General features: G+C 49.7%; 1 protein-coding gene and 1 pseudogene across 1 annotated transcript; both read right to left on the reverse strand.

Moving 5' to 3' along the window:
• Positions 1-404: 404 nt before the first annotated feature.
• Positions 405-1,505, reverse strand: LOC149361136 (uncharacterized). The gene has a single exon (XM_089568003.1). The coding sequence runs from the start codon at positions 1,503-1,505 to the stop codon at positions 405-407; it is 1,101 nt and encodes a 366-aa protein (XP_089424129.1).
• Positions 1,506-1,944: 439 nt separating this feature from the next.
• LOC149361137 (uncharacterized) lies at positions 1,945-2,891 on the reverse strand (annotated as a pseudogene).
• Positions 2,892-21,183: the final 18,292 nt, after the last annotated feature.

A 21,183-nucleotide genomic window follows, 5' to 3' on the forward strand; every position in this document is an offset into this window, starting at 1 on the left:
AATTAATTAGCCCCCATTGTTCACCAGAACAATAGAGAGAATAGTAAAACATAAAAGCTCAAAAATGGCACATTGTTAGACTCCAGAAAGAAAATGGAACGCAATGTTGGAGACAGTTTTCTTATTTTACCGTCATTAGTGATTTCACAGCACAATGAAATTCATGTAACAATCTAACTAACATGCAATTAAGAACTAGATCAATAAAAAAATTTCTGAGCCTTAATTGAAAAATCTACTCCCAACACTGCATGCTCAGATCATCTAGCCACATGCTGAAAAAAGAGTTATGGTTCTCTTAGCTATAGATGCTGAGATATGCCACTTAGAAATTTGCTCAGAGTCTAGAATTTGCATCCTGAGAAAAACAAACAGGGTGCTGTTTATTGAAGGAAAATTCAATGTTATCCATCCTTGTTAATGTTAACCATCCATCCAGCCTTGGGAAATTGCTTATAACCTCCCGGAATGCAGTCTGCTTGCTTACCAGCATTGAAGTGGTGCTTTTTCAGCGTGCGCTGCATATTATCTGCTGCTGACTTGTGCTTCTGTGCACATGCAGCTTTCCTTTGCTTGTATTTCTCCTGCATGCGCTTGGTTGCCTGGGGGCTGGAGGTCAGGTTCAGCTCTTTCAGAATGCATGCAGCAGTTCTTTCATTGCCTGCATTAAACTTCTTCACAGCCTCAGCCACAGTGGCCTGAACGGTGAAGAGTGAGGCATGGCGCTCCTTTCGGGCAAGTGTCCATATCGTCGAGTGTAGGGATTCATTATTGTTCTGAGTTTTGCCTCGTTGGATGCGCTCAGGAAGCCTCTTGTTAGAAAGTCTTTCGTACACAGGCAGCAAAGCATCACAGACATGAGGAGGCAGGTTGTGTCGGTGATGCGGCATGGTCTTGCCTCGGGCTTCTGCAGCATTCTGCTTGCACCAAGACTCGGTGCCTGTTGGACAGAAGCTGTGGTTGGCCGTGACATCATTAGATGTAGTATGATGATAGGTGGCCATCACAGCCCTTTGTGTGGCCTCCACGTCGCCATTGTGGGACTTCAGAGCCCATGCGTAGTGCGAGCTCAATTTAGAAATCAGGTCTGCCGTAAGCTTTCCTTTCCCACCAAGGGATCCTCCACCAGAACCTCTCTGTTTTGCAACCACATTGCGCCGAGCGGTTCCCATGCGCTTCTGCACATGATGTATGCAGTCTTCCTTTGTAATGTCAATGTAGCCATACACTTCTGCTTCTTGCAAAGCAAGGAAAGTGCGGCTGTCCCCGTCGGACAGTATGGTAGTGTAGCGGAGCTTGTGCTGTTGTAGGGACCGCTTGAATAGGATGAGTGCAGCCTCTGCCTCCATTTTGCCAGCCTTCTTGTTGGTATTCTTCTGACAAATGTGGCTTGCTTTCCAAGCTGAATACGTGGGGTCATCATCTTTCGGTCCCCGTTTGCACGCGGCACAAAAATGACTGAAGTCTAGTGTTTGACCGAAACCCGTCTGGTCGGGATGGTACATGACGAAATTAGAAGGCGCCGACCAAAAGAAAAGAAGAGATGTTTCGGCTCCCCAACGGGAGCCTTGTTCACAATGAGGCAGAACGTAGCTGCATTGTCCATTTTATACACGGCACAAGAGCGAACCCAGTATGCGCTGTCGTTTGGATAATCAGCGATTCCAGATAGAGGCGTGATATCTTGTCCTTTTCTTTTTCGATCACACGTGCCTCTGCCCAGTCTATGTTGTGTTTGGCGGATACTGAGTGCTCGACAAGTGCATTTTCATCTGCGCGCCGGTTTTTGACGTCCTTCTTGTGATCACGCAGTCTCCGCTCAAAGTCACCCGACTCGCCAATGTACACAGACGGGCAGTCCGCACATGGGATCGAATAAATAACACCTGAGAACTTTTCCTTCTTCAGCTTGTCTTTTCTTTTGGTCGGCACCGTCTAATTTCGTCAAAAATTACTGAGCATGACGTAATTGAGCACAAACCCAGTAAAAAGCTCAATAACTGTCGCGATTCCGATGTGCAAGGAATGCCCGCGTGTTATCCACAAACCATCAGATGAGACTGCGATGTTTCCTGCATTTCAGACACTTAGATCCGAGTACACCTCCTAAATGCATTGCGCGCAGTCGGCTGTCATCCTCTGGGCTGCACGGTCCACCGCGGGCGTCCACTTTTCTTTGATGTACTTTTGCCACGTTTTCGTGTGTAAACTGCGATGAGATTTATTCATTGCCGAGAATATATTGTTTAGGGAACCACGCTGATTCTCGGTTGCTTGTATTGTGTGTGCGGCGAGTATGTTCACAACGAACGGACTTTTTTTTTGTGTCCGCTGATCACACGCGGCAAACTCCATCCTGAAGAAACGTCGCCGCAATTCACGCACGAAAGCGTCAGTTTCATAGCAAGGCCATACTCGTTGGCACATTTCCCGATGTTCACATCACCGCCGCACACTTTGCATTTCATGGACGCTAGCAGCGCGTTCACACATGTCAAACTAACAATCGTGAAGGTTGCATCGTCGAGCGGTTCGGCATAGGTAGTCGTGGCGTCTTCGGTTTCACCCAAGAAAGCTGCCTTGCGCTCCGTTGCAGGAGTCGATGCCATCTGCTGCAGTTTTCCATGCGCTTTCCTTGTAATTGCTTCGATCTCGGAAGGTTGCAGCATCGGGGTATCTTGCCGAACGCAACCGCTGTCCGATGTTTCCGTGTCCGTGGCCGCCGTTCCAATTCGGCCTAACCCGGTCCCCACATCGCAACGCGATTCAAGCGGGGGTATATCCGTGATGCTAGCGGTTTCCGCGGAGCTCTTCTTCTTAAAGTTGTCAATGAGTGACTTCTTCCTCTTCTCTCCGAACTTGTGCGTCGTGCGGAACTTAGTTGCTGACATTGCTCCAAGGAGCACCGTCGTCGATACACAGACAAGATGGCAACTTGCGGCCGGCCACAAACAGACGCGTCTCAAGCAGACGGTGGTAAGCGTGCCAGCCAATCGATGATTAGTTTCAGTCATGTGCACTGACTAGCAAATAGCAGCGCACGTTGCGACTCTTTTTTGGCACCATTTTTTCCCGCAACCAATAAGCGTAAAAGCTCGGGAAAGACGCTAAATTGAACACGAAAGGATGCTCTTTCGAATGAGACAAAGATGGCGGTGATCATGCCGGAGAACGATGGCTGCGTGTCGCTGAAACGGCGCGTTTTTCGAGTGAAAATCTGCCCAGACGCGCGCGGATTTACGTTTTTTAATTGAATTACAGTCGAAATATTGCCTCTGGAGCTTTGGAAATTCAGACTAGTAGAATAACAGCTGCAGATTTAAAATCTATGCCTGAAAAATCGATTTTCTCGCAACTTTTTCGCCCGCAGAAGCCGTCTCCCCCCTTAAGGAGGCAGCGAAGCTTTGGGCGACGGCTTCAGCAACGCATCTGACCTGGCACTCTGCGAGTGCGGGTCCCATTGTCGCTTGCACTGTCTGTTGAGGTTTCTTGCTTCAAGTTTCTGCAGGCAGTTTTATTTCCGTGACCACAGGGAGAAAAGTTATGATGGGACAGATAAATGATTGAAAAATGAAGTCGGGACAAGAGGCACAAGACCTGAGTCTGGTGTGCGGTTCGGATCGCGGTCCATGTGCAGAGGCGTTGTTTAGAGTCTGGAGAAAAGCACTAACACACTCGGCAGAGGCAGAACTTTGCCTGCAGTGTGCATTGATGCTGTTTGGCCTCTTAGTAATCGCCAGTTTCCTACTCATAGAACAGCAATGCGGTGTGTCATTCGCAGCCCTTGGCCAACTTTTGCTTGGCTTCGGTTCCGTTCTCTGCATTGTGACCGTTGGTGTGTGATCAGCACTGCAACGTTCTCACATGAGTGCAGTGGAATGTTTCGTGGGCACTTTTTGGGCCCACGAAAGTTTCGTGGGCCACATATTGCCAATATAGGCTGGGAACACCCATGGTCCTGTTTCAAGCTGATGGGCTAGTTGGTTTCAGAAACTCTGGAATATAGAACCCCAGCTGAATTTGTTTCATTCATCGAGCCGTGCTTACTCTGTGGCTAGGCACACTGCTCAGAACTGTTTACATCTACAAATGGAGGGATTGAGTCAAAGAACTTCAATTGAACAAAATGCTCACAGTTCGCGACATTTCTTTGTGGCCCACGATTGGTGCCATATTTAGGATGGACATCAATGTGCTGGCCCTCTGGCTGCATATGGACCCCCAAGCAGGCTGCAACATGTAGCATGAAAAAGCATGGCCTATCTTGCGCGTATTAATGAACATAGCCTTCAGTCAGCGTTTGATGACAATGGATAAGTTGTGTCACTGGGCAGCACGCTCTTGTCGTCTGCAGTGCATTGAAGTGTTGTCGCTCACAACAGGCATGCCGAGTGAATTATTGAATCCTACTTTTAGGCCCTTTACACCACCGTTTTTATCCACTTTTTTTTTCAAGCTATGCTGAAACCGATTTTCCATACCTTGAGCTTGGCGCATGATAGCCTTAGTCGCTTATGCGCCATTAAACACAACACAACAAAATTATCGAATCCAGTCAGCTAAATTTGCTTACACCGCAGCGGAACTTTGCAGCCGCTCACACCGCCATTGCTCCCATTGCCAAAACAAAGTATAGGAGGCGGTGGCCAAAAGCGTGCTAAAAGTAATGGTTGGCCATAGGGGCGTGCGGTGGCAGCCACAGTAGCGACAGACTCTACCCGAGGCCACTGTGGTGAGCCGCCGTGCTGTGACGCTGCAGTAACCACTCACAAAGGGCTCGCGAGAAATGGTGGGCATCTGCTAGGCAGTTCAGTTTTTCTCTTTTGTGCGTTACGCGAGCCGGAAGGTCATTTTTTTTAATATTTTGCAATTTAAACACAATAATTACATTATATTGGTATGGAAGATGGGGCGACAGGTCACTGACAGGCAGAATACAGAGGCTAGCCAGCGCGATACACTTCAGTGTCATCACTTGCATATGTCACCTGAGAAGACCAGGTGGCATTACTCCCACTTCCAAAAAAACACAAATATGAAAGTGGGGCTGGAGCGCGAGCGATGGAATGGAAACAAAAAGATGAGGACAAAAACACAATGGACAAGGGAGGTGGATGAAGGTGCCCCACGCAAAAACTAGATGAACGCAAAGCGCACTGCACATTACTGCATGAAGTACGATTTCATGCAGACTACATGCACAGGGCCAGCAGGGTCTTAAAAAATTGTCACGGTACGTCAGAAGCTCGGCCCTCCAGGTAATGATAGGTCGCAGGTGTGGGTCAGCTCGCTGTCTGGTCATGTCCTTCACATACATGGTTACTATCTCGTTCGGCATCTGAATGCGAGGCTGCAAAGCCCTTCAGCCCGTTCTCGACGATTCGTGCTGATGTAGGTCTCCAGCAGGCGTCGGCGGAACTCACGCCATGGTGTTAAGGCGTCTTCTCAGTTCTCGTACCAGGTACGTACACCATCCTCCAGACTGAAGAAGGCGTTTAGAAGCTTGGTGGCATTGTCCCACCGCTTGAACGAGGCGACCCATTCACTCGACAAACCAGTCTTTGAGCTGACTGCCACGGAATGGTTTGGGCAGTCACGGATTCTGTAAGGTGTAGTAGTTTGCAGTTTGCTTGACAGGCCAATGAATGGGTGCCCTGGCAGACTCCTAAGGCCCGTGCTTGGGAGGTAGGCCTTGGTTTCTCCGGCTAGTGCGGTGCACAGGGGTGTCAACTAGCGAAGGACTGAAGCCCAAGGCGTCCGGAGGAGTATGGGACATACGCAGGGATCTTTACCCAGCGCTTACACCAAAATATGTCATGGAAGATAGGGCGACAAGTCACTGACAGACAGAATATGGGCAGCTATCCAGCATGATACACTTCAACATTGTCACTTTCATGCGCCACCTGAGAACACCAGGTGGCAATATATACCGCGGGCTGAATTTCGGTGCTTCTCCCATCATCTTGTTCTTTTCCATGTTAAGGTATTTTGTGTTCTGTGCTAGTCATGCCGCTCTAATTCCTTCATAATATCCCGCTTACACAGAACTATCAACACAGTTGTCCATCTAGAAACACTGACACGTTTGTGCACATTCAATCTAAAACTATTTCCTGACTAAACCACGAGCTTGTTCCTGTTAAAAATGCATACCGAGGTGTAGCTGAGTTTGTCAGAATGCTTTTCAAAGATGTTCTCATGCATTACTTGCCTTTTTTTTTGTTACAGTTAAGTAGACATATGCAAATAGGCTTTGTGAAAGCCTCAGTCAAGTGCTGCACGAACCCGGGCTAAAAAAAATTCTGACTGAATTCCATCTCTGTGTGTGGCTCCTTCCCAGTACCACGGCTGCGTAGCTGCAGTGTGGCAATGCAAAACGTTGGTGCTGACAGCGATGGTGAGCGCAAAAGGCGGTTCGGCGCATACGCTGCTCGATGCATGTACTCATCGATTTCTTGCGGACGTTAGCCGAAGTGTGGTTGTGGTGCGTCAACAGTAAAGCCACGAATACCATTACAGCAGTACGGGCAGTGACGGATATGGCCGGCTTCACCGCAATGAAAGCACAGCAGGCAGTTGTTGGAAGTCCTCCAGGCGTCATACTTCCTGAGGGTTGACCATGATTCTTGGGTGGGTGGGGGCAGGGAGCGGTATTCGGGAACAGCTGGCTCACGTCGAAGAAGCGAACTTGTAGTATGTCGTTTGGGCTGAGGACTGCAGCAGTGTAGGTCAAGGATAGAGCTTCAGCGGGAGGTGTCGATGACGGGTAGCCAAGTGGCATGCTGCACTTCTTCTCAGACGACTTCTGCAAGGGTCGCTAATTGAGGCTTGTTGGACGGCGTTAACAGGTGACACAGCTCTTCTCGTAAAATCCACGGATGAGGCTTACTTTAGCTTGGTCATCCCAGTTGTTGATGCGGCAACATGGTCAAAATGTTCCAGCCATTCTTCAGGATCCTCGCACGGAGAACTGTTGAATGCAGGCGGCAGTCGGGGCTGGTGCAAAATAATGGAGGCTGGTGTCGTAGCCATGGCTGACATCACCGTTGAGGAGTCCTTCTTTCCCGAATGCAGTCTGCAAGTTGCTAGAGAAGCTTCATGATTTTCGAACCAAATTCTGGCTGGTCCTTCCAGGGCGAAGAAAACATGGCTCACTTTACCCTCGTCATCCCAGCTGTTGATACGGCAACACGGTCAAACTGTTGCAGCCATTCTTCAGGATCCTCACCAGGTGAACTGTTGAACAGGGGAGGCAGTCAGGGAGGCTCCCTATGTCACGTAGTGGTGACGGCAGTCCGGAGAACATGAAGACAATGAAAATGAACATGAAGGCAACAAAAAGGGCTTCTAAACGAAACTCTTTAATTGAGCTAACCACAATGAATTGAATGTCTCGGTGTTGGCTTAGCAACAAGCCTGCTAGGCGGTCATCAAGCAGAATGTCCGCTGCTCTCGGCTGTGCTCTTTTAAAAGCTGATAGCGAACTTTAGCGAACTTTCGAGATGCGGCGTGCAAAGTTACTACAACAATCAGGAACAGCCTAGAATCAGCTCCGCTGGACGCAATAAATTGAGATAAATCTTATCGCGTCTTGAATCACAAGCAAAACAATAAAGCGGCATGCAGGCAGCATTGGCATTATTATGTGTTTTTTTAGCATATTCCAAAGAAGAGAAAGGGACGATAAAGAGCGCAAAACGTGTGCACTGTTTGCCTTCGACTGTGGAAAGGCAGATCAAGCCCGAAGGTGGAGACACATTCTTGATGTGCCCGAAAAAGGCATCTGAAACGGCTTCTGGGGGTGTGTGCAGATAGTAGAGAAGGAATAATATTGCGATTGCTGAAATTGCATTGTTAACCTTAAGCGGTCTTCGGCCCTTGCATTGTACACTCGGGTGTGTATGAAGCGGGGAACCGCATGCACAGGGTCCACTCATGTTGGCTTACGTGGCTTTATCTCGACATTTTATTGTGTGCTGCCTGCACTTGTTGTGCGCTGTCTTCATTCACTGACTGCTGTCTCGGAAACTTCAGCCTTACCCTGAAGGCCACTGCCAGCATGAGCTGCCCATTGTTGTGCTTTTGCCCACATTCCGCTGGCTGGCCTGTCTGGAAACCAGCGCCGCGTGCCCGCCGTCGCGCAAAGCAAGGCCAGACTCTCATCGGACATGTTGCAGCTTGCAGCGTGAATCACCCCGCCTCGCCGGTGCGGACCTTTCCTCCTCCCCCTCCTCACCGTCGGTTCGAACTCCTACGACGCTTCAACGGCCGAGCCCCTCCCGACCATTCGTCTAATTTCAACGGTTGCCAGTGCTGTGTCCTGATTGGAGGATTTGAATGGCTGGCTGCCGCAACAGACTCCGGCGGCTATAAAAACGGAGCCGTGCTGAGCCCAAGCAGCAGACGGGCAGCAGAAGAGCCATCACGCCGGAGCTGCGCTCGCCGCCGGGCGCCGCCCTTCTTTTTTGTGCTAGCCCGTGTATCTATCATGTAAAAGCCCTTTGACTCATCGTTGCCTCGACCGTTTCTTGGCTCGGAGGCCCAGTCCCAACAGTGGTGGCAGCGGTGGGATGCCCAAAACCCAACACCATGCAGGCACACGACTCCTCCCTCGTCGTGCGCACAGCAGCTGTCAGGTCCAGCACAGCGTTTCCAAGGCGCCGCGTCTCCTTGGCTGCTTTGTACAGGTGCTGCACATCAAAAGAGTTGCAGCTGCAAACTTGTGCTCCAAGTTGATATTCAGGACTCGGATTGCTTCGATGTTACAGGCGGCCTACTGAAATATACGGAACAATGTCCCACGAGAGGCGGTCATACCGAGGTTTGGAATGATGAATGTACAGTAGACTCTAATCAATTCAAATTCAAAGGGACCCCAGGATTTTGTTTGTACTATGAGAAGTTTTCGAATACACAACTCTGGGAAAGATGACATAGCACTTGTATACCTCAACTACATGAAATGCTGGCTCCTAGCAGTTATGCTGGCTAGGAGCAGTGTTTACAAGGAATGTTAGAAATCACGCATACGCACCTTGAGATGAAGAGAGTGTATACACTTCGACAGCAAATATGCATGACTTATTCTGCTGCCGACATGACGGCTCTGCCGATGCACACAAGTCTGCTAATGCATCGTCTGACAAATGCGAAAGGGCTTATAAATCGTTTTTCCACATCTCGTGGTCAGAGTTCGGAAAACGTCGATGTTCTGCGATGTCAACACAGCACGCAAAGGCTCTACGGCTGCTCCGGGTGCACGGAGCATGTAGACGGTACCAACGGTGCTCCGTGGTTCTTGACGTAACCAAGATGGCGGCCCAAATTTTGTACCCAGTGTTGGCCGGCATACAAGTAATTTTGCATATCACCTATTGACCTGGACTGAGCCGGCATTTCGAATTATACGCGCTTCTAAATTAACAGGGGCCGAATTAACGAGTTTCAACTGTGACCAATTAACATTGTTCGACAAAGTGTTTGACCGCAACAAGCTTTCATATTTTTCAGGCTGAGTGACGCAAATGGTCCTTTTGCACCATAGACGTCCTTGAAGCAAACTGCCAGCTTCATATCTGAGGCAAGCATTTTTGATGTCCGTGCTTCGACTGGTTCCTCGGTCACATACCACACGCTCCCTAGAAGTGAGAGATCGTGCGATAAACCAACATTTGCTCCCTGCCCTCCCTATTCTTTACATCACTTCTCTACATAAGATGCATATGCACTATTTCATTAGAAAGTTACGAATTTTTTGGTAGGCAATGAAAGATTTTGCTTACCTTCAATGTGCAGACCTCTAATAAGGCACCATGGACAGCCAAAGTAGCCATTGAATAGCGCCATGTTTAGTACAGATGCCCTTGCCGGTGCATCTACCGAGCAGCCAAACACGTAGGGCTTGGATGTGTGTTTCGACTTGCATGTCCAGTTCACTGGCTTTACGCTGTTTACTTCGCAAGCAAACTTGCCGAGGAAAAGTTTCATGTTTGGATGCGACTTTCCAAACCAAACTCCAGCAAGAATTGCATGCTTGAGCCGCAAGTCTGGAGGAAGCTCATTAACTATAGACTGAAGTGGCCACATACATGTTTCGGATGACTTGAAGACTGAGCTCCCGTCAGTGTTTATGGTTAATGTTAAGTCATCTCGTCCCTTTTGCAGACTTTTGCAGTCTGCCATAACAACCAGCATTTGTGATGGCAGTGATGAACGCTGGTTCGATGTTATTTGATGGCGCAGGCTGTCGAAGTTTTGTCAGATCTGCTTCCAGTTTGTCTTTTGTCTGCTGAATTTTTTATAAAAAGCTGAGCTGCTTCTGCATATCCATTATGATAAAAAATGAACACCGTTCTCTCAAAGCCTTCAAGCTGTCTGTGCACTTACATACCGGGCATTTCGCTGAATTTTCATTTGATGCCATTACTATGTTGCACGTGTCACAGACATAGTGGTACTGTAGCACTTGTCCTGTTTCTTTTGCACACAGTTTCAGAAACAGGTACTCACTCTATGGCAAGACATTAGAGCCGAAAAGGCCATGAGCAATGGCATGACTGCTGCAACTGCCCCAACTTTCGTGACTTGGGAGTGAGGCAATTTTTCACCACCGTAGTAAGAGAAAGGAGGCACATAACCGTCTTCGTTCTCGAGGTATGCAACTTCTGGCCCGTCGCTGCTGCTGGAGCTGCCATCCGATGAAGCACCATCACTCCAGAAATCTGCACAGCTGGATGCAGAATCGGAGCCTTTCCAGCTGTCTTCACCATCCTCTGCAACAGATGGCTGTCAGGCGCCTCTGTCCTCGGTATCCGAATCGGAGCCAGTTGTTTCAGTTACACTGTCGCAGTCATTCCAGCCGTCTTCCTCTGGAAATGGCGATTGTGAGCCTCTCTTTGGCTTCAGGGCGATCAGCTTCTTCACAGCGACTTGCTTCTGTGGTTGATGTGGTCGAACTCATAGCAGCATAAGCGGCCTGTGCCTCCCGTCGCCTGCTAAAGCTTGTTGCTGGTACCTTGTACGGTGCCGATTCGGGATGTCGCATCTCCATTTCCGAGGCAATCTTATCCCACATCCTATTCCGCAGGGTCTTGTTGAGATGTTCAGCGTCTTCAATGTTCCATATGGGTGGGAACACGTGACTGTCGCTTCATCACTGAGCGCTTTTTTTGCTACTTCACCCTAGGTAATGTGTAGCATTAATGATGTAAAGAAGCTGTCGACAACTAGTAAAAAGGAATATTTGCCTTTCCACCGATCGCTTTCCTGGAGTGAAATCCGCATGATGGATGGCTTTTATCCACTACGCCCTTCTCACTGTATCCCCACCGTCATAGTTTCCGCGGCACCGCGGTACACAGCAATGTCCAGGCATTCTCAAAAGGTGCACACTTGCTACAAACACTGCAGCATCAGCGCAGACCTGTCACTGCCACTCATCCAGTGCTTGTTTCTAAAACAAAATCAACAAAACTTTTGCGACACACGTTGCACAGAGGCAAAATCTCACACTGCAGTTGGAGCATGAACCGCGAAAAAGTCGAACAAGCAACTGGTGTTTACAACTGAGAGGAGTCTTTTGCAGTTGTCGCACATATTCGCTACACGTGCACAAGCGCAGTAACTCCTACCTAAAACGCACTTTCGGCTCGCTGTAATCTTTATCTGGGAGGGAGAAAGCGCTGGGCACGCCCGTCCGGGCACTCTGAATGTGTGCAACGCGCTGGTTTCGCCCGATAGTGAACATTGCAATTTGCCGGTCTCGTGTGACATTCCCAACCCTAAACAGGGCCCTCCTCTGGCGAGGGACAGCACCATCGTCCAAGAGCTGATTGTGCTGCCGTCTCCCTCGTCGCTGCGGCTAGGGCTGCAGTACATGGCCTGCTCCTCGGACTCCAAGCACAAATTGCGCAACGCTGCACAAGCAGCCACAATCTCCTCAGCTTGCGCTGGGCTGTAGTGCAGCGCTCGGTAGTGCTGCAGGCATCGGAAACGTCCCTTCAGAACGCCGATGCATCGCTCTACTGCAGCGCGCGACGACGCATAGGCCTGGTTGAAGTGGCCCTCGGTAGTTGTTGTCGGCGGGTGCCCCGGGACAGGCGTGAGCAGCCACGGCTCTAAAGGGTAGGGGCATCGGAAACGTCCCTTCAGAACGCCGATGCATCGCTCTACTGCAGCGCGCGACGACGCATAGGCCTGGTTGAAGTGGCCCTCGGTAGTTGTTGTCGGCGGGTGCCCCGGGACAGGCGTGAGCAGCCACGGCTCTAAAGGGTAGGGGCATCGGAAACGTCCCTTCAGAATGCCGATGCATCGCTCTACTGCAGCGCGCGACGACGCATAGGCCTGGTTGAAGTGGCCCTCGGTAGTTGTTGTCGGCGGGTGCCCCGGGACAGGCGTGAGCAGCCACGGCTCTAAAGGGTAGGGGCATCGGAAACGTCCCTTCAGAACGCCGATGCATCGCTCTACTGCAGCGCGCGACGACGCATAGGCCTGGTTGAAGTGGCCCTCGGTAGTTGTTGTCGGCGGGTGCCCCGGGACAGGCGTGAGCAGCCACGGCTCTAAAGGGTAGGGGCATCGGAAACGTCCCTTCAGAATGCCGATGCATCGCTCTACTGCAGCGCGCGACGACGCATAGGCCTGGTTGAAGCGGCCCTCGGTAGTTGTTGTCGGCGGGTGCCCTGGGACAGGCGTGAGCAGCCACGGCTCTAAAGGGTAGGGGCATCGGAAACGTCCCTTCAGAACGCCGATGCATCGCTCTACTGCAGCGCGCGACGACGTATAGGCCTGGTTGAAGCGGCCCTCGGTAGTTGTTGTCGGCGGGTGCCCTGGGACAGGCGTGAGCAGCCACGGCTCTAAAGGGTAGGGGCATCGGAAACGTCCCTTCAGAACGCCGATGCATCGCTCTACTGCAGCGCGCGACGACGCATAGGCCTGGTTGAAGCGGCCCTCGGTAGTTGTTGTCGGCGGGTGCCCCAGGACAGGCGTGAGCAGCCACGGCTCTAAAGGGTAGGGGCATCGGAAACGTCCCTTCAGAACGCCGATGCATCGCTCTACTGCAGCGCGCGACGACGCATAGGCCTGGTTGAAGCGGCCCTCGGTAGTTGTTGTCGGCGGGTGCCCCGGGACAGGCGTGAGCAGCCACGGCTCTAAAGGGTAGGCACTGTCACCTGCATGGTCACCAGAAATGGATTTGGGCACCTGGGCTAACCAGGCCAATTTTCCGTCTTCAACGTTTCACGTTTCACTCGTTACTCACCAAGAAGAAAGTCTCCACTCTCTATGAGGTGACCGGCAGCAAACTGTTCCCTAAGCGCAGCTCCGCGCCACACGTGTGCGTCGTGGCATGACCCTGGGAAACGTGGATCAGCCACCAAGATCCGCAGGTTGGAGTCGCAGACCTGTAAAATGATTACAATGCGCGCATAAATTTCGTTCTACTTACAAAAAATACGAGGTTTAAGTTCGCACTGACAAAATTGTGCTTACTACCATTGCGTTGAGAGCGTAGTAGCCTTTCCGGCACCAGTACCTCTGTTTCTCCGCTGGGGGCAGGTTCGGCCCAGCGATGGCGATGTATGTGTCGTCAATGCACCTGACGGCACAGACAATTTGGCCGCGCCACGAGAATCCTTGCTTGTGACTGCCATTCCGCTAAACAAGACAAAAAATAGGCGCTGCAAATTTTTTTTTTTTTTAGCTTAGGAAAGGCACAGATCCCGAGCATGTGTCAAAGGGGGTGTGGCTGGATGCTGCCTAGGTTTCGAAAAATGTTGATTTTGAGGTAAATATTTCGCGTGCGCGCAAATGAAAGACTTGGCTATGTTAAGGAAAGAATAGAGATTTTAAATTGCACAAAAACAAAAAATCGATTTTGTTCGGAAATTTTGCCTACCCTGTTCCCTTAATGGCTGTGGGCCTAGCGCGAGCGCTCCGTCCTGCACCACTGCCCGCCTGTTCTTCGTAACAATATGACCCCCATAATATTGAAGACTCAAGTTAAGGACAGCTTTTCTGGGGACCAAACTCTCACTGCATTTACTCCTCGTTAATATGGGAACTGGCTGTGTGGACAGAAAATCCGCTGAGCCCATTACGACGCACGTATTTTTGTCCCAGTAATATGGACACCGATAGCAAAATTTCAAATGCCGGTACCATATGTTCCGCCCCTAATATTTTGAGTGCTGGACACCAGCGAAAGGTAGGTAAAAGCAATCTATAATGATAAAGCATTTTCTTTTGTAACGTTGCTTATTGACACTTGTGGAGGAACTAAAGTGTCTAGATTATTGAGGCATGTCTGTATTCTCTGAACAAATCATCTTAGAGAGTGGTGTTAGCCGCATGAGCCCATTTTGAGAAACAAGGGCTCCTTGCACATTTTCTTGGAGTCGTGTGCACACTCTGCTTTCCTCACACGTCCTCCTTTCGCAGGTCGTCCAGCAGGAATCCGTGTTGAATCCCGAGGTTGTCCAGCTCGGCGCCTCACCACACTTGCTGGCTGAACTTTACATCTTGCTGCCTCGTTGCTTGTCCACGGCACTTGCAGCCTTCAGCCGCATCATTGTTGTGAACGCATGCACCACAACTGCTGCTCACCTTATCTATTTCAGTCAGTATGGATTGTAAAAGTCCATGGTAAGCAGAATTTCCCTCTTCTAGGCTGTGCATTCTCCGCACTACCCATTCAAGGCCAACATGCAAAGGTTGTATAAATGAGGTTTGCCATGCTAACTATTGTGTTGCTCACAGCATAGCTTGAAATCATTAAATTCTTTCAAAGCAGAGCAACACTTGCTCATGATTACAAAACTGCCTTTGCTCTTCTGCAGGGTTAGCAGATGGCACCTATCTCGAGAAGGGTAAAAAGTCGAGGGACACGCTGTCCTTTCACTGCTAGGGCAAATCCAATATTTCATCACCATGGCACTTTCCAAGTGTGTTACAAGTGAACATGGCAATGATCCATTATCACTGGAAGAAGGCGGTCTGGAATAGTTGCGTAATTTAGTTTCTTGAAACCACAGACATCATTATGTTAGTCTAATGAGATTCCTGCTCTTGTCAAAGTCCTGAAGAACCCATTCATACAATAGTTGCCAAAAATGATGAGCCATGCGTGTTATGCTCTGAGCTTTGGTGCTAACACCTTGTGGAATGAAATGGTAATGACGGTGTACCTCAGTTTATATACTGTAGCCGGGAACTGTGCAGCTGGGTGCTCTGATGCTGGCAGGTACTCGCTGCAGCTCATGTAGTCCTCCTGCACTTCTCGCCCAGTGGAAGGTGACTGAGCTGGCTGCAGTCCTCAGGTGTCAGCTTTGGGCTTGGGCTTTTGTTGTTGTTGGAGCCTGTAGAGGATAGGAAAGAGCACGGGCCTGTGACTGCTATGGATACCACCACCACTACCTGCGTGCCGATAAAAGAGAGGAGGAGTAAGGGGAGAGAAATAATGAAGGCGCGCAGAGCAAGAGCCGCCACGCCCTGCTGTAGGCTTCAGCCGTTAGAAAGCCCCCCCGACAGACAAACGTGGGAAGCCCTGTGCCGCGGAGAGCCGAAACCAGGTCACGGCCCCGGTGATCCGCCCTGCGGGATCCCCACCGCGGGTGAGCCGCGTTGGAAGTCCCCGCAGAACAAACAGTAGCCGCCTATAAGACTGGCCAGGTGCGGCAAGGATTCCGCGTCCCAAAGGGTTCTGGGGCGCACGTATGCACTCGCCACGGCTGTGTCAATTTGGCCCAGCCTGATCCTCACGCCGACAAGCTCCATGGGGGCCACGACCGCATCTCGCACAGGAACCGCCGCCTGAGCAAGATTCCTTCGGACAAAGAGGGCAGCACGGTACGGTCCAGGGGGATGGCTGTCCTCCAGGCAGGGGTCGGCCGTACAGGTGGAAAGCTGGCAGGAGGTCCTGCTCCCATAGCCAACGTAGCCCAGGAGTTGGAGCTGGTCCCGCCGGATGTTAATCTCCTGGAGGGCCAAGACGTCAAAGTCCTCCATGCGGAGGTGGTCCAGCAGCTCTGAGTAGCGGGGGCGGAGAGCACGACAGTTCCACTGGAGGACCCGTGGTCTGGGGGTCATCAGTGGGGCCTAGCCATGATGGTGTGGCTGTGTCTGCCGTTCCTGCACCCCGCCTGGAGGTTGCTGGGAGCAGCCGCGTGATGGCCTGGAGGGTGGCGGCCAGGGTTCTCGTCGGCTCCTCCAGTTGGCTGCTCAGGGGTGAGGCAGTCGGTGCACTGCCCCAGTCAGGAGGGGAACCCCTCTGGGGGAGTGGGTGCCCAGGGCCATGCCTTGGGGCTAGTCGAGGTGGCTCAGTAGCTCCAGCCCATGGGCCAGAGGTCAGGACCTGGGCATACGACGGGCCCCCAGGCCCTGACCGGAGTTGGGCCCGGATGACTCGCCTGTAGACAGGCTCTGAGGAGACGGCCACAGCTGCTGCTATCCATCTCCAGCTGGAGATGGGGGCAGGTGGGGCTGTCCGCCGGATGGCGGCCACCGCATTTGGAACACCGCGGTGCGCCTCACAGGTGGCCGTTGGGTGGGGTCGCCCACAGCGTGAGGCCACCATGGCAAGTCTTGGCAGCTGGCAGTCACATGGTCTAAGCGACCACAGCGGCCACACTGGATCAGGCGTGGCCGGGCAGGGCGGACTGGAAGCCGCAATTTGTAGATTGCGACATGGGAAAGGGGCTGGAGGGCCTCAAATTTGAGTACAAGGGGTTTGCCGTTAGCCCGCTGAACCGCCCATGAACTTCATATGCTCTGGTGTTGGTAGCACCTGGCATGCTATAGACAGACTCGTCCACTTGCGTACTGAACTTGGCGGGATAGTTCAGGCAGCTTCTGGAGGAGATGCTCAAACGTGAGGCTTCTTGGTGGTGGGCATGTCGGAGCAATCTTGCTTCAAAATATTTTTCCCATGTTGTAGCAATGATGTCGACAAAGCTACAGCATTGTACGCCTTTGTTTGACACAGTACAATGTCTCAGTATCCAGATTGAGGTTTCGTAGTAGTTGTTCGTGTTATGGCCTCTAGTTGAGGTGAACCCACTGCGGTATAAAAGGATCCACGCCTTCTCACACCTGAGGAATGCCTCAACCCTTTGAATGTAGGAATAGTGTGGGAAGGAGTGGAGGAACTCCTTGGCTGTCTCGAGAGCCTCAGTGTCCTTTAAATACGGGAACTAAGAAAAAAAAATAGGTTCACGACTGTGCCTCTTTTTAACTGTAATGTTGCCGTGAATATTTAAGGTGTGCAGCCAATAGACAATGTGCTTGCAACCTCTAAGAAAGCTCATTTCTTTCTTTGTAACAGTGTAACAATACAGCATTTATTAGAGGATATTGCTATGTGTTTTAGTTGCTTGTTAATATTCCACAACAGCTAAATACATGAGTTGATTTTTTGTGTCCCCAAGGTTAGTAGTACTCACAGTGTGTTCAACATTTATACATAGTGGAACCTTCATCTGAAGTCATAATGTTTTGGGGGGGAAATTTTCAGAGCATCTTCTTACGTGTAGGATTGTCTCTACCATTTCAGTTTCCACCTTAGACTAAGTGGCTGAAGAGTGCACACAGTGATGTACACAAGCATGTGAAGCTGGGACAACTCATGGGTTTAGTTCTGATTCCTGAGTACTGTGATATTTCCAACTGTAATCTAAGTCGACCAGACAGCACTCCCTGGGCAAATGCAAAAAAAAATAAGGAGGAACATACTGCCTCGGACTGACTTGGTACACTGGAGTACTTAAAAAAAACGTGGAGGATAGAAAAAAAATTCCCACCACAGTGCTGCAGGCATACGGACGTCGAAATAGGCATTCTTGATTTTTCAATGTCTAGAGTAACGTAGTCAATCCAATCCAAGTCTAGCGTCCATTTGGTCCCTTGACACACAAAGAAGCGCTGAGGCAGTCTTTTCTTTCTCTTTTTGGTCGTGGTGCTTGTACTGCTGTGCAGCTAGTGGTGTGCCCTGGAAAAGAAAAAGTGATTTCTCTCGAACTGAAAGCCAGGATGATTAATTTCCCTGCCCTCACTGTCTTGCGACACAACAGACTTAAATCAATTAGAAAAGGAAAAAAATAAATATAATTTTGCATTGCAGATGTCAGTGGACACTCAGTAGATGTTTGAAAATTGGTTTATTGAGGTCGCTTAAAGAAAATTTAGAGGGATCTCAGTCCACGCTTTCAAAGGAGATCGCGCCTGTGCGAACTCGTCTGCTCTCGCCGCGTCCACTCTGTGTCGACGCGTCTGCTCCTCTCGGGCGCTTGTCTCTCCATGTTTCCTTTGGTCAGTTTCTTCCCCCCCTGGTCGCGTGAGGTTCCTCTTCCCTTCGGAGTGCGGGAGGCGTCGCAAGGTCCCCTCTTTTCTGTGACGAGCTGGTGGCTCTGACATGCTAATCCCTTTTTGCAGGCGTGGTGCCCTCTCATCGGGGTCTGCTTTTTTCCGGCCATATTTTTCGAGAAAGTGCATTCTGTTCGAAGGTCGAAGCAGTTAATGAATCCTCGGTACTGCTTTTCCTTGGGCTGGTTGAGAAATGTGCCCGTCGGCAGCATGCTGACACAACCCTCCCATATTTTGAGCCTGTCCTCAGGTGCAACCATTTCTTGCGTGGTCATTTTTGACACCGCGTCTTCCACAAGAGTCGTGAAGTCGTCATCGGAGCAAAGGACTTTTGCACTCAGCTGCACAAAGGCATGGTCGTCGGAAGCAGGCTCATTAACCTGACGGCAAAACGAAGCCACCAAAGGCTCTCCCATGTGCTTTCTTAACTTTAAAGTCTGGCCCTGCGAGCTGGATGGTGGTTTACGATGTTCGTGACTTGCACGAGAGTCATGTCGTTAGTCGAGTGAAAAGTCACGTCGACGTTTGCAGCGCGGTGCCAGTCCGATCCGAGAATGAGATTGATTGATTCCGGTAGCGGCGTTATGACGACGTCTTGGACACAGCAAGCTCAGTGGCTTTTATTATCTTTTGTTAGTAGTCTTGACGTACAATTATAAGTTGGTTAGTTGCGTTGATAACTGCTTCCTAGTCTTTTTTCTTGATTGAGAGTCTTCTTGTAGTTCTCTGTTTTTCTTTTCCTTCATTGATGCTTCTGGTTCCTTACCACGTGCAAGTTCCTTAGTGGCTGGTTTCATTGTCCGCACTGGACCTTGTGGGCTGAGGGCTGAAAAACTAAAAAACGCCACTGTCTTGGGCGTCCACTTAGTGGAACTGCTCGACCCAAAGGGAGCCATTGTCGTGGATGTCCACTTAGTGGAACTGCTCGACCCAAAGGGAGCCATGTCTTGGATATCCACTTAGTGGAACTGCTGAACCCAAAGGGAGCCGTTGTCTTGGATGACCACTTAGTGGAACTGCTCGACCCAAAGGGAGCCATTGTCAAAATGGTGACTAGTTACCTCAATGGGGGCTTTTTGGAGAATGATCCTTGGGCAGGTTGACATGGTAATGGTGAAATTTGCTCAACCCAGAGGGAGCCTGTTGATGTCGTCTGGACTACACTCGTTTCTTATTCCTTTGGCAGCCTGTTCTTTCTTTCCCTCCGTTTGGAGACGAAATCTTAGGTTAGCATTTTTTGTCGTTTATGCTGAAAGCATTTTTCCGGTTATCAATTCACTCATTTATTCTATAATTTGTAGAGCTTTTTTGTTGGTAACTATTTGTATTTTATTGCCTCTGCTGTTAATGGAAGTGCTTGTTTAAGCTTTTTTGCTAGTGGTTTCATATTTTCACATTCTTTAATGTAGTGATCGAATGCATCTGCTTCTTTGCTGCAAGGGCAATTCTGATTTCCAAAGTTAAATCTTTTTAAGTAATATGGGAATTGGTTGTGGCCGCTAATTGCCTGGGATGTGAAATGATTAGAAGGAAAATTACTTGGTATGTGTTTAAGAGTTGCGATCCATTCGTATCTATATGTTTCTTCACCTGAGTTTTGCCATAAAGTTTCTTATTTGCGTTGCCCTTCTCTATAGATTTCAGTCCTAGCAAATTGTTTTGTTAGTGGCGTTGTTACTTCTCTTCCATGCGTTCTTGCTTTATTTGCTAGTTTGTCAGCAATTTCATTACCCATTACACCTCTATGTGCTCTAACATGTGTAAAAGTTACCTTTTGCCGATCTATCGTTATGTGGGTTTTTTAGTCCCTCTAATATGGAGAGGCTATCTGTGCTTACAGCCTGGTTTTCCTTCCATATATTGAAGTGTTTCTTTAATTCCTACTGCCTCAGCAATAAAATGAAATTGAGAATTCAATGAAGTGCCTGAACGTTTGTCCATTTATGAGTTGCTGTCCTAGAACAAGCCGGAACCACATGTTATGTCACTGTTGGCGCTGTGCTGTATGAACGCATTGATGACAGAAACATCGAAGAGGATATAAAATAACCTATACCAGGACGCCTATCAGAAGTGTAGGCATTTCGCTTCTGATCAAATTTGTCCACGGCCCCCATCGACATGTTGTAGTCTGCCAGTGCTTTTGGGCAGATCACGGCCTTGAAAGGGCCATTGGCAAGCTTCCGTGGTACTTCCACAGTTTCCGTTGGGTCATGCAAATCTTTAGTGTCGTGCCACTGATAGGCTGTGACCTGACCTTTGGAGCGCCACAGGTATTGTCCCTTCTCTAGCTTGTTGTTTCGTTTTAATTCCTCGGGCAAGTCCTTTCTGTTGGTGCGAACAGTGCCTGTGCTTAGGATGCCCCTCTCAGTGAGTTTTCTTGAGTCTAGTGCAGGTAAAGTAGTTATCAAAGAATAGCTGCGTTCCAGGCTGTATGTTCTCTAACAGAGAAAACACGACATGTTCAGCAAGGCTTTGATTGGCTGGTCTTTGTGCATTCTTGCCTTCATACACTTGTAGTTGGAGCAAATATCCTGTCTTTGAGTCTGCCCGGCACCAGATTTTATAACCTCTTTTTATGGGCTTCATTGGAAGGTACTGTTTCATATTTGATCTTCCTTTGAAAACCACCATGCTCTTGTCAATTGCCTGGTAAGATGGCGGCGAGTATTCTTCCTGAAATTGCTTGTTAAGTTTATCAAGCAGGGGACGCAGTTTTGCAAGCCTGTCTTAGCCATCTTCTCCTCTCTTCTTTTCTGTGCTTGGATCGTTTACACGAAGGGAGTTCGTGATATACTGGAAGCACTTGAAAGAGCACTGCCCACTTCT

Source organism: Amblyomma mixtum, chromosome 2 (genome assembly GCF_055824585.1).
Source record: "Amblyomma mixtum isolate Tamu chromosome 2, ASM5582458v1, whole genome shotgun sequence".
NCBI lineage: Eukaryota > Metazoa > Arthropoda > Arachnida > Ixodida > Ixodidae > Amblyomma > Amblyomma mixtum.

What these genes read in the sequence shown, in the direction of transcription:
- LOC149361136 (XM_089568003.1), bottom strand. Translation starts at nt 1,505, where the DNA reads ATGTACCATCCCGACCAGACGGGTTTCGGTCAAACACTAGACTTCAGT.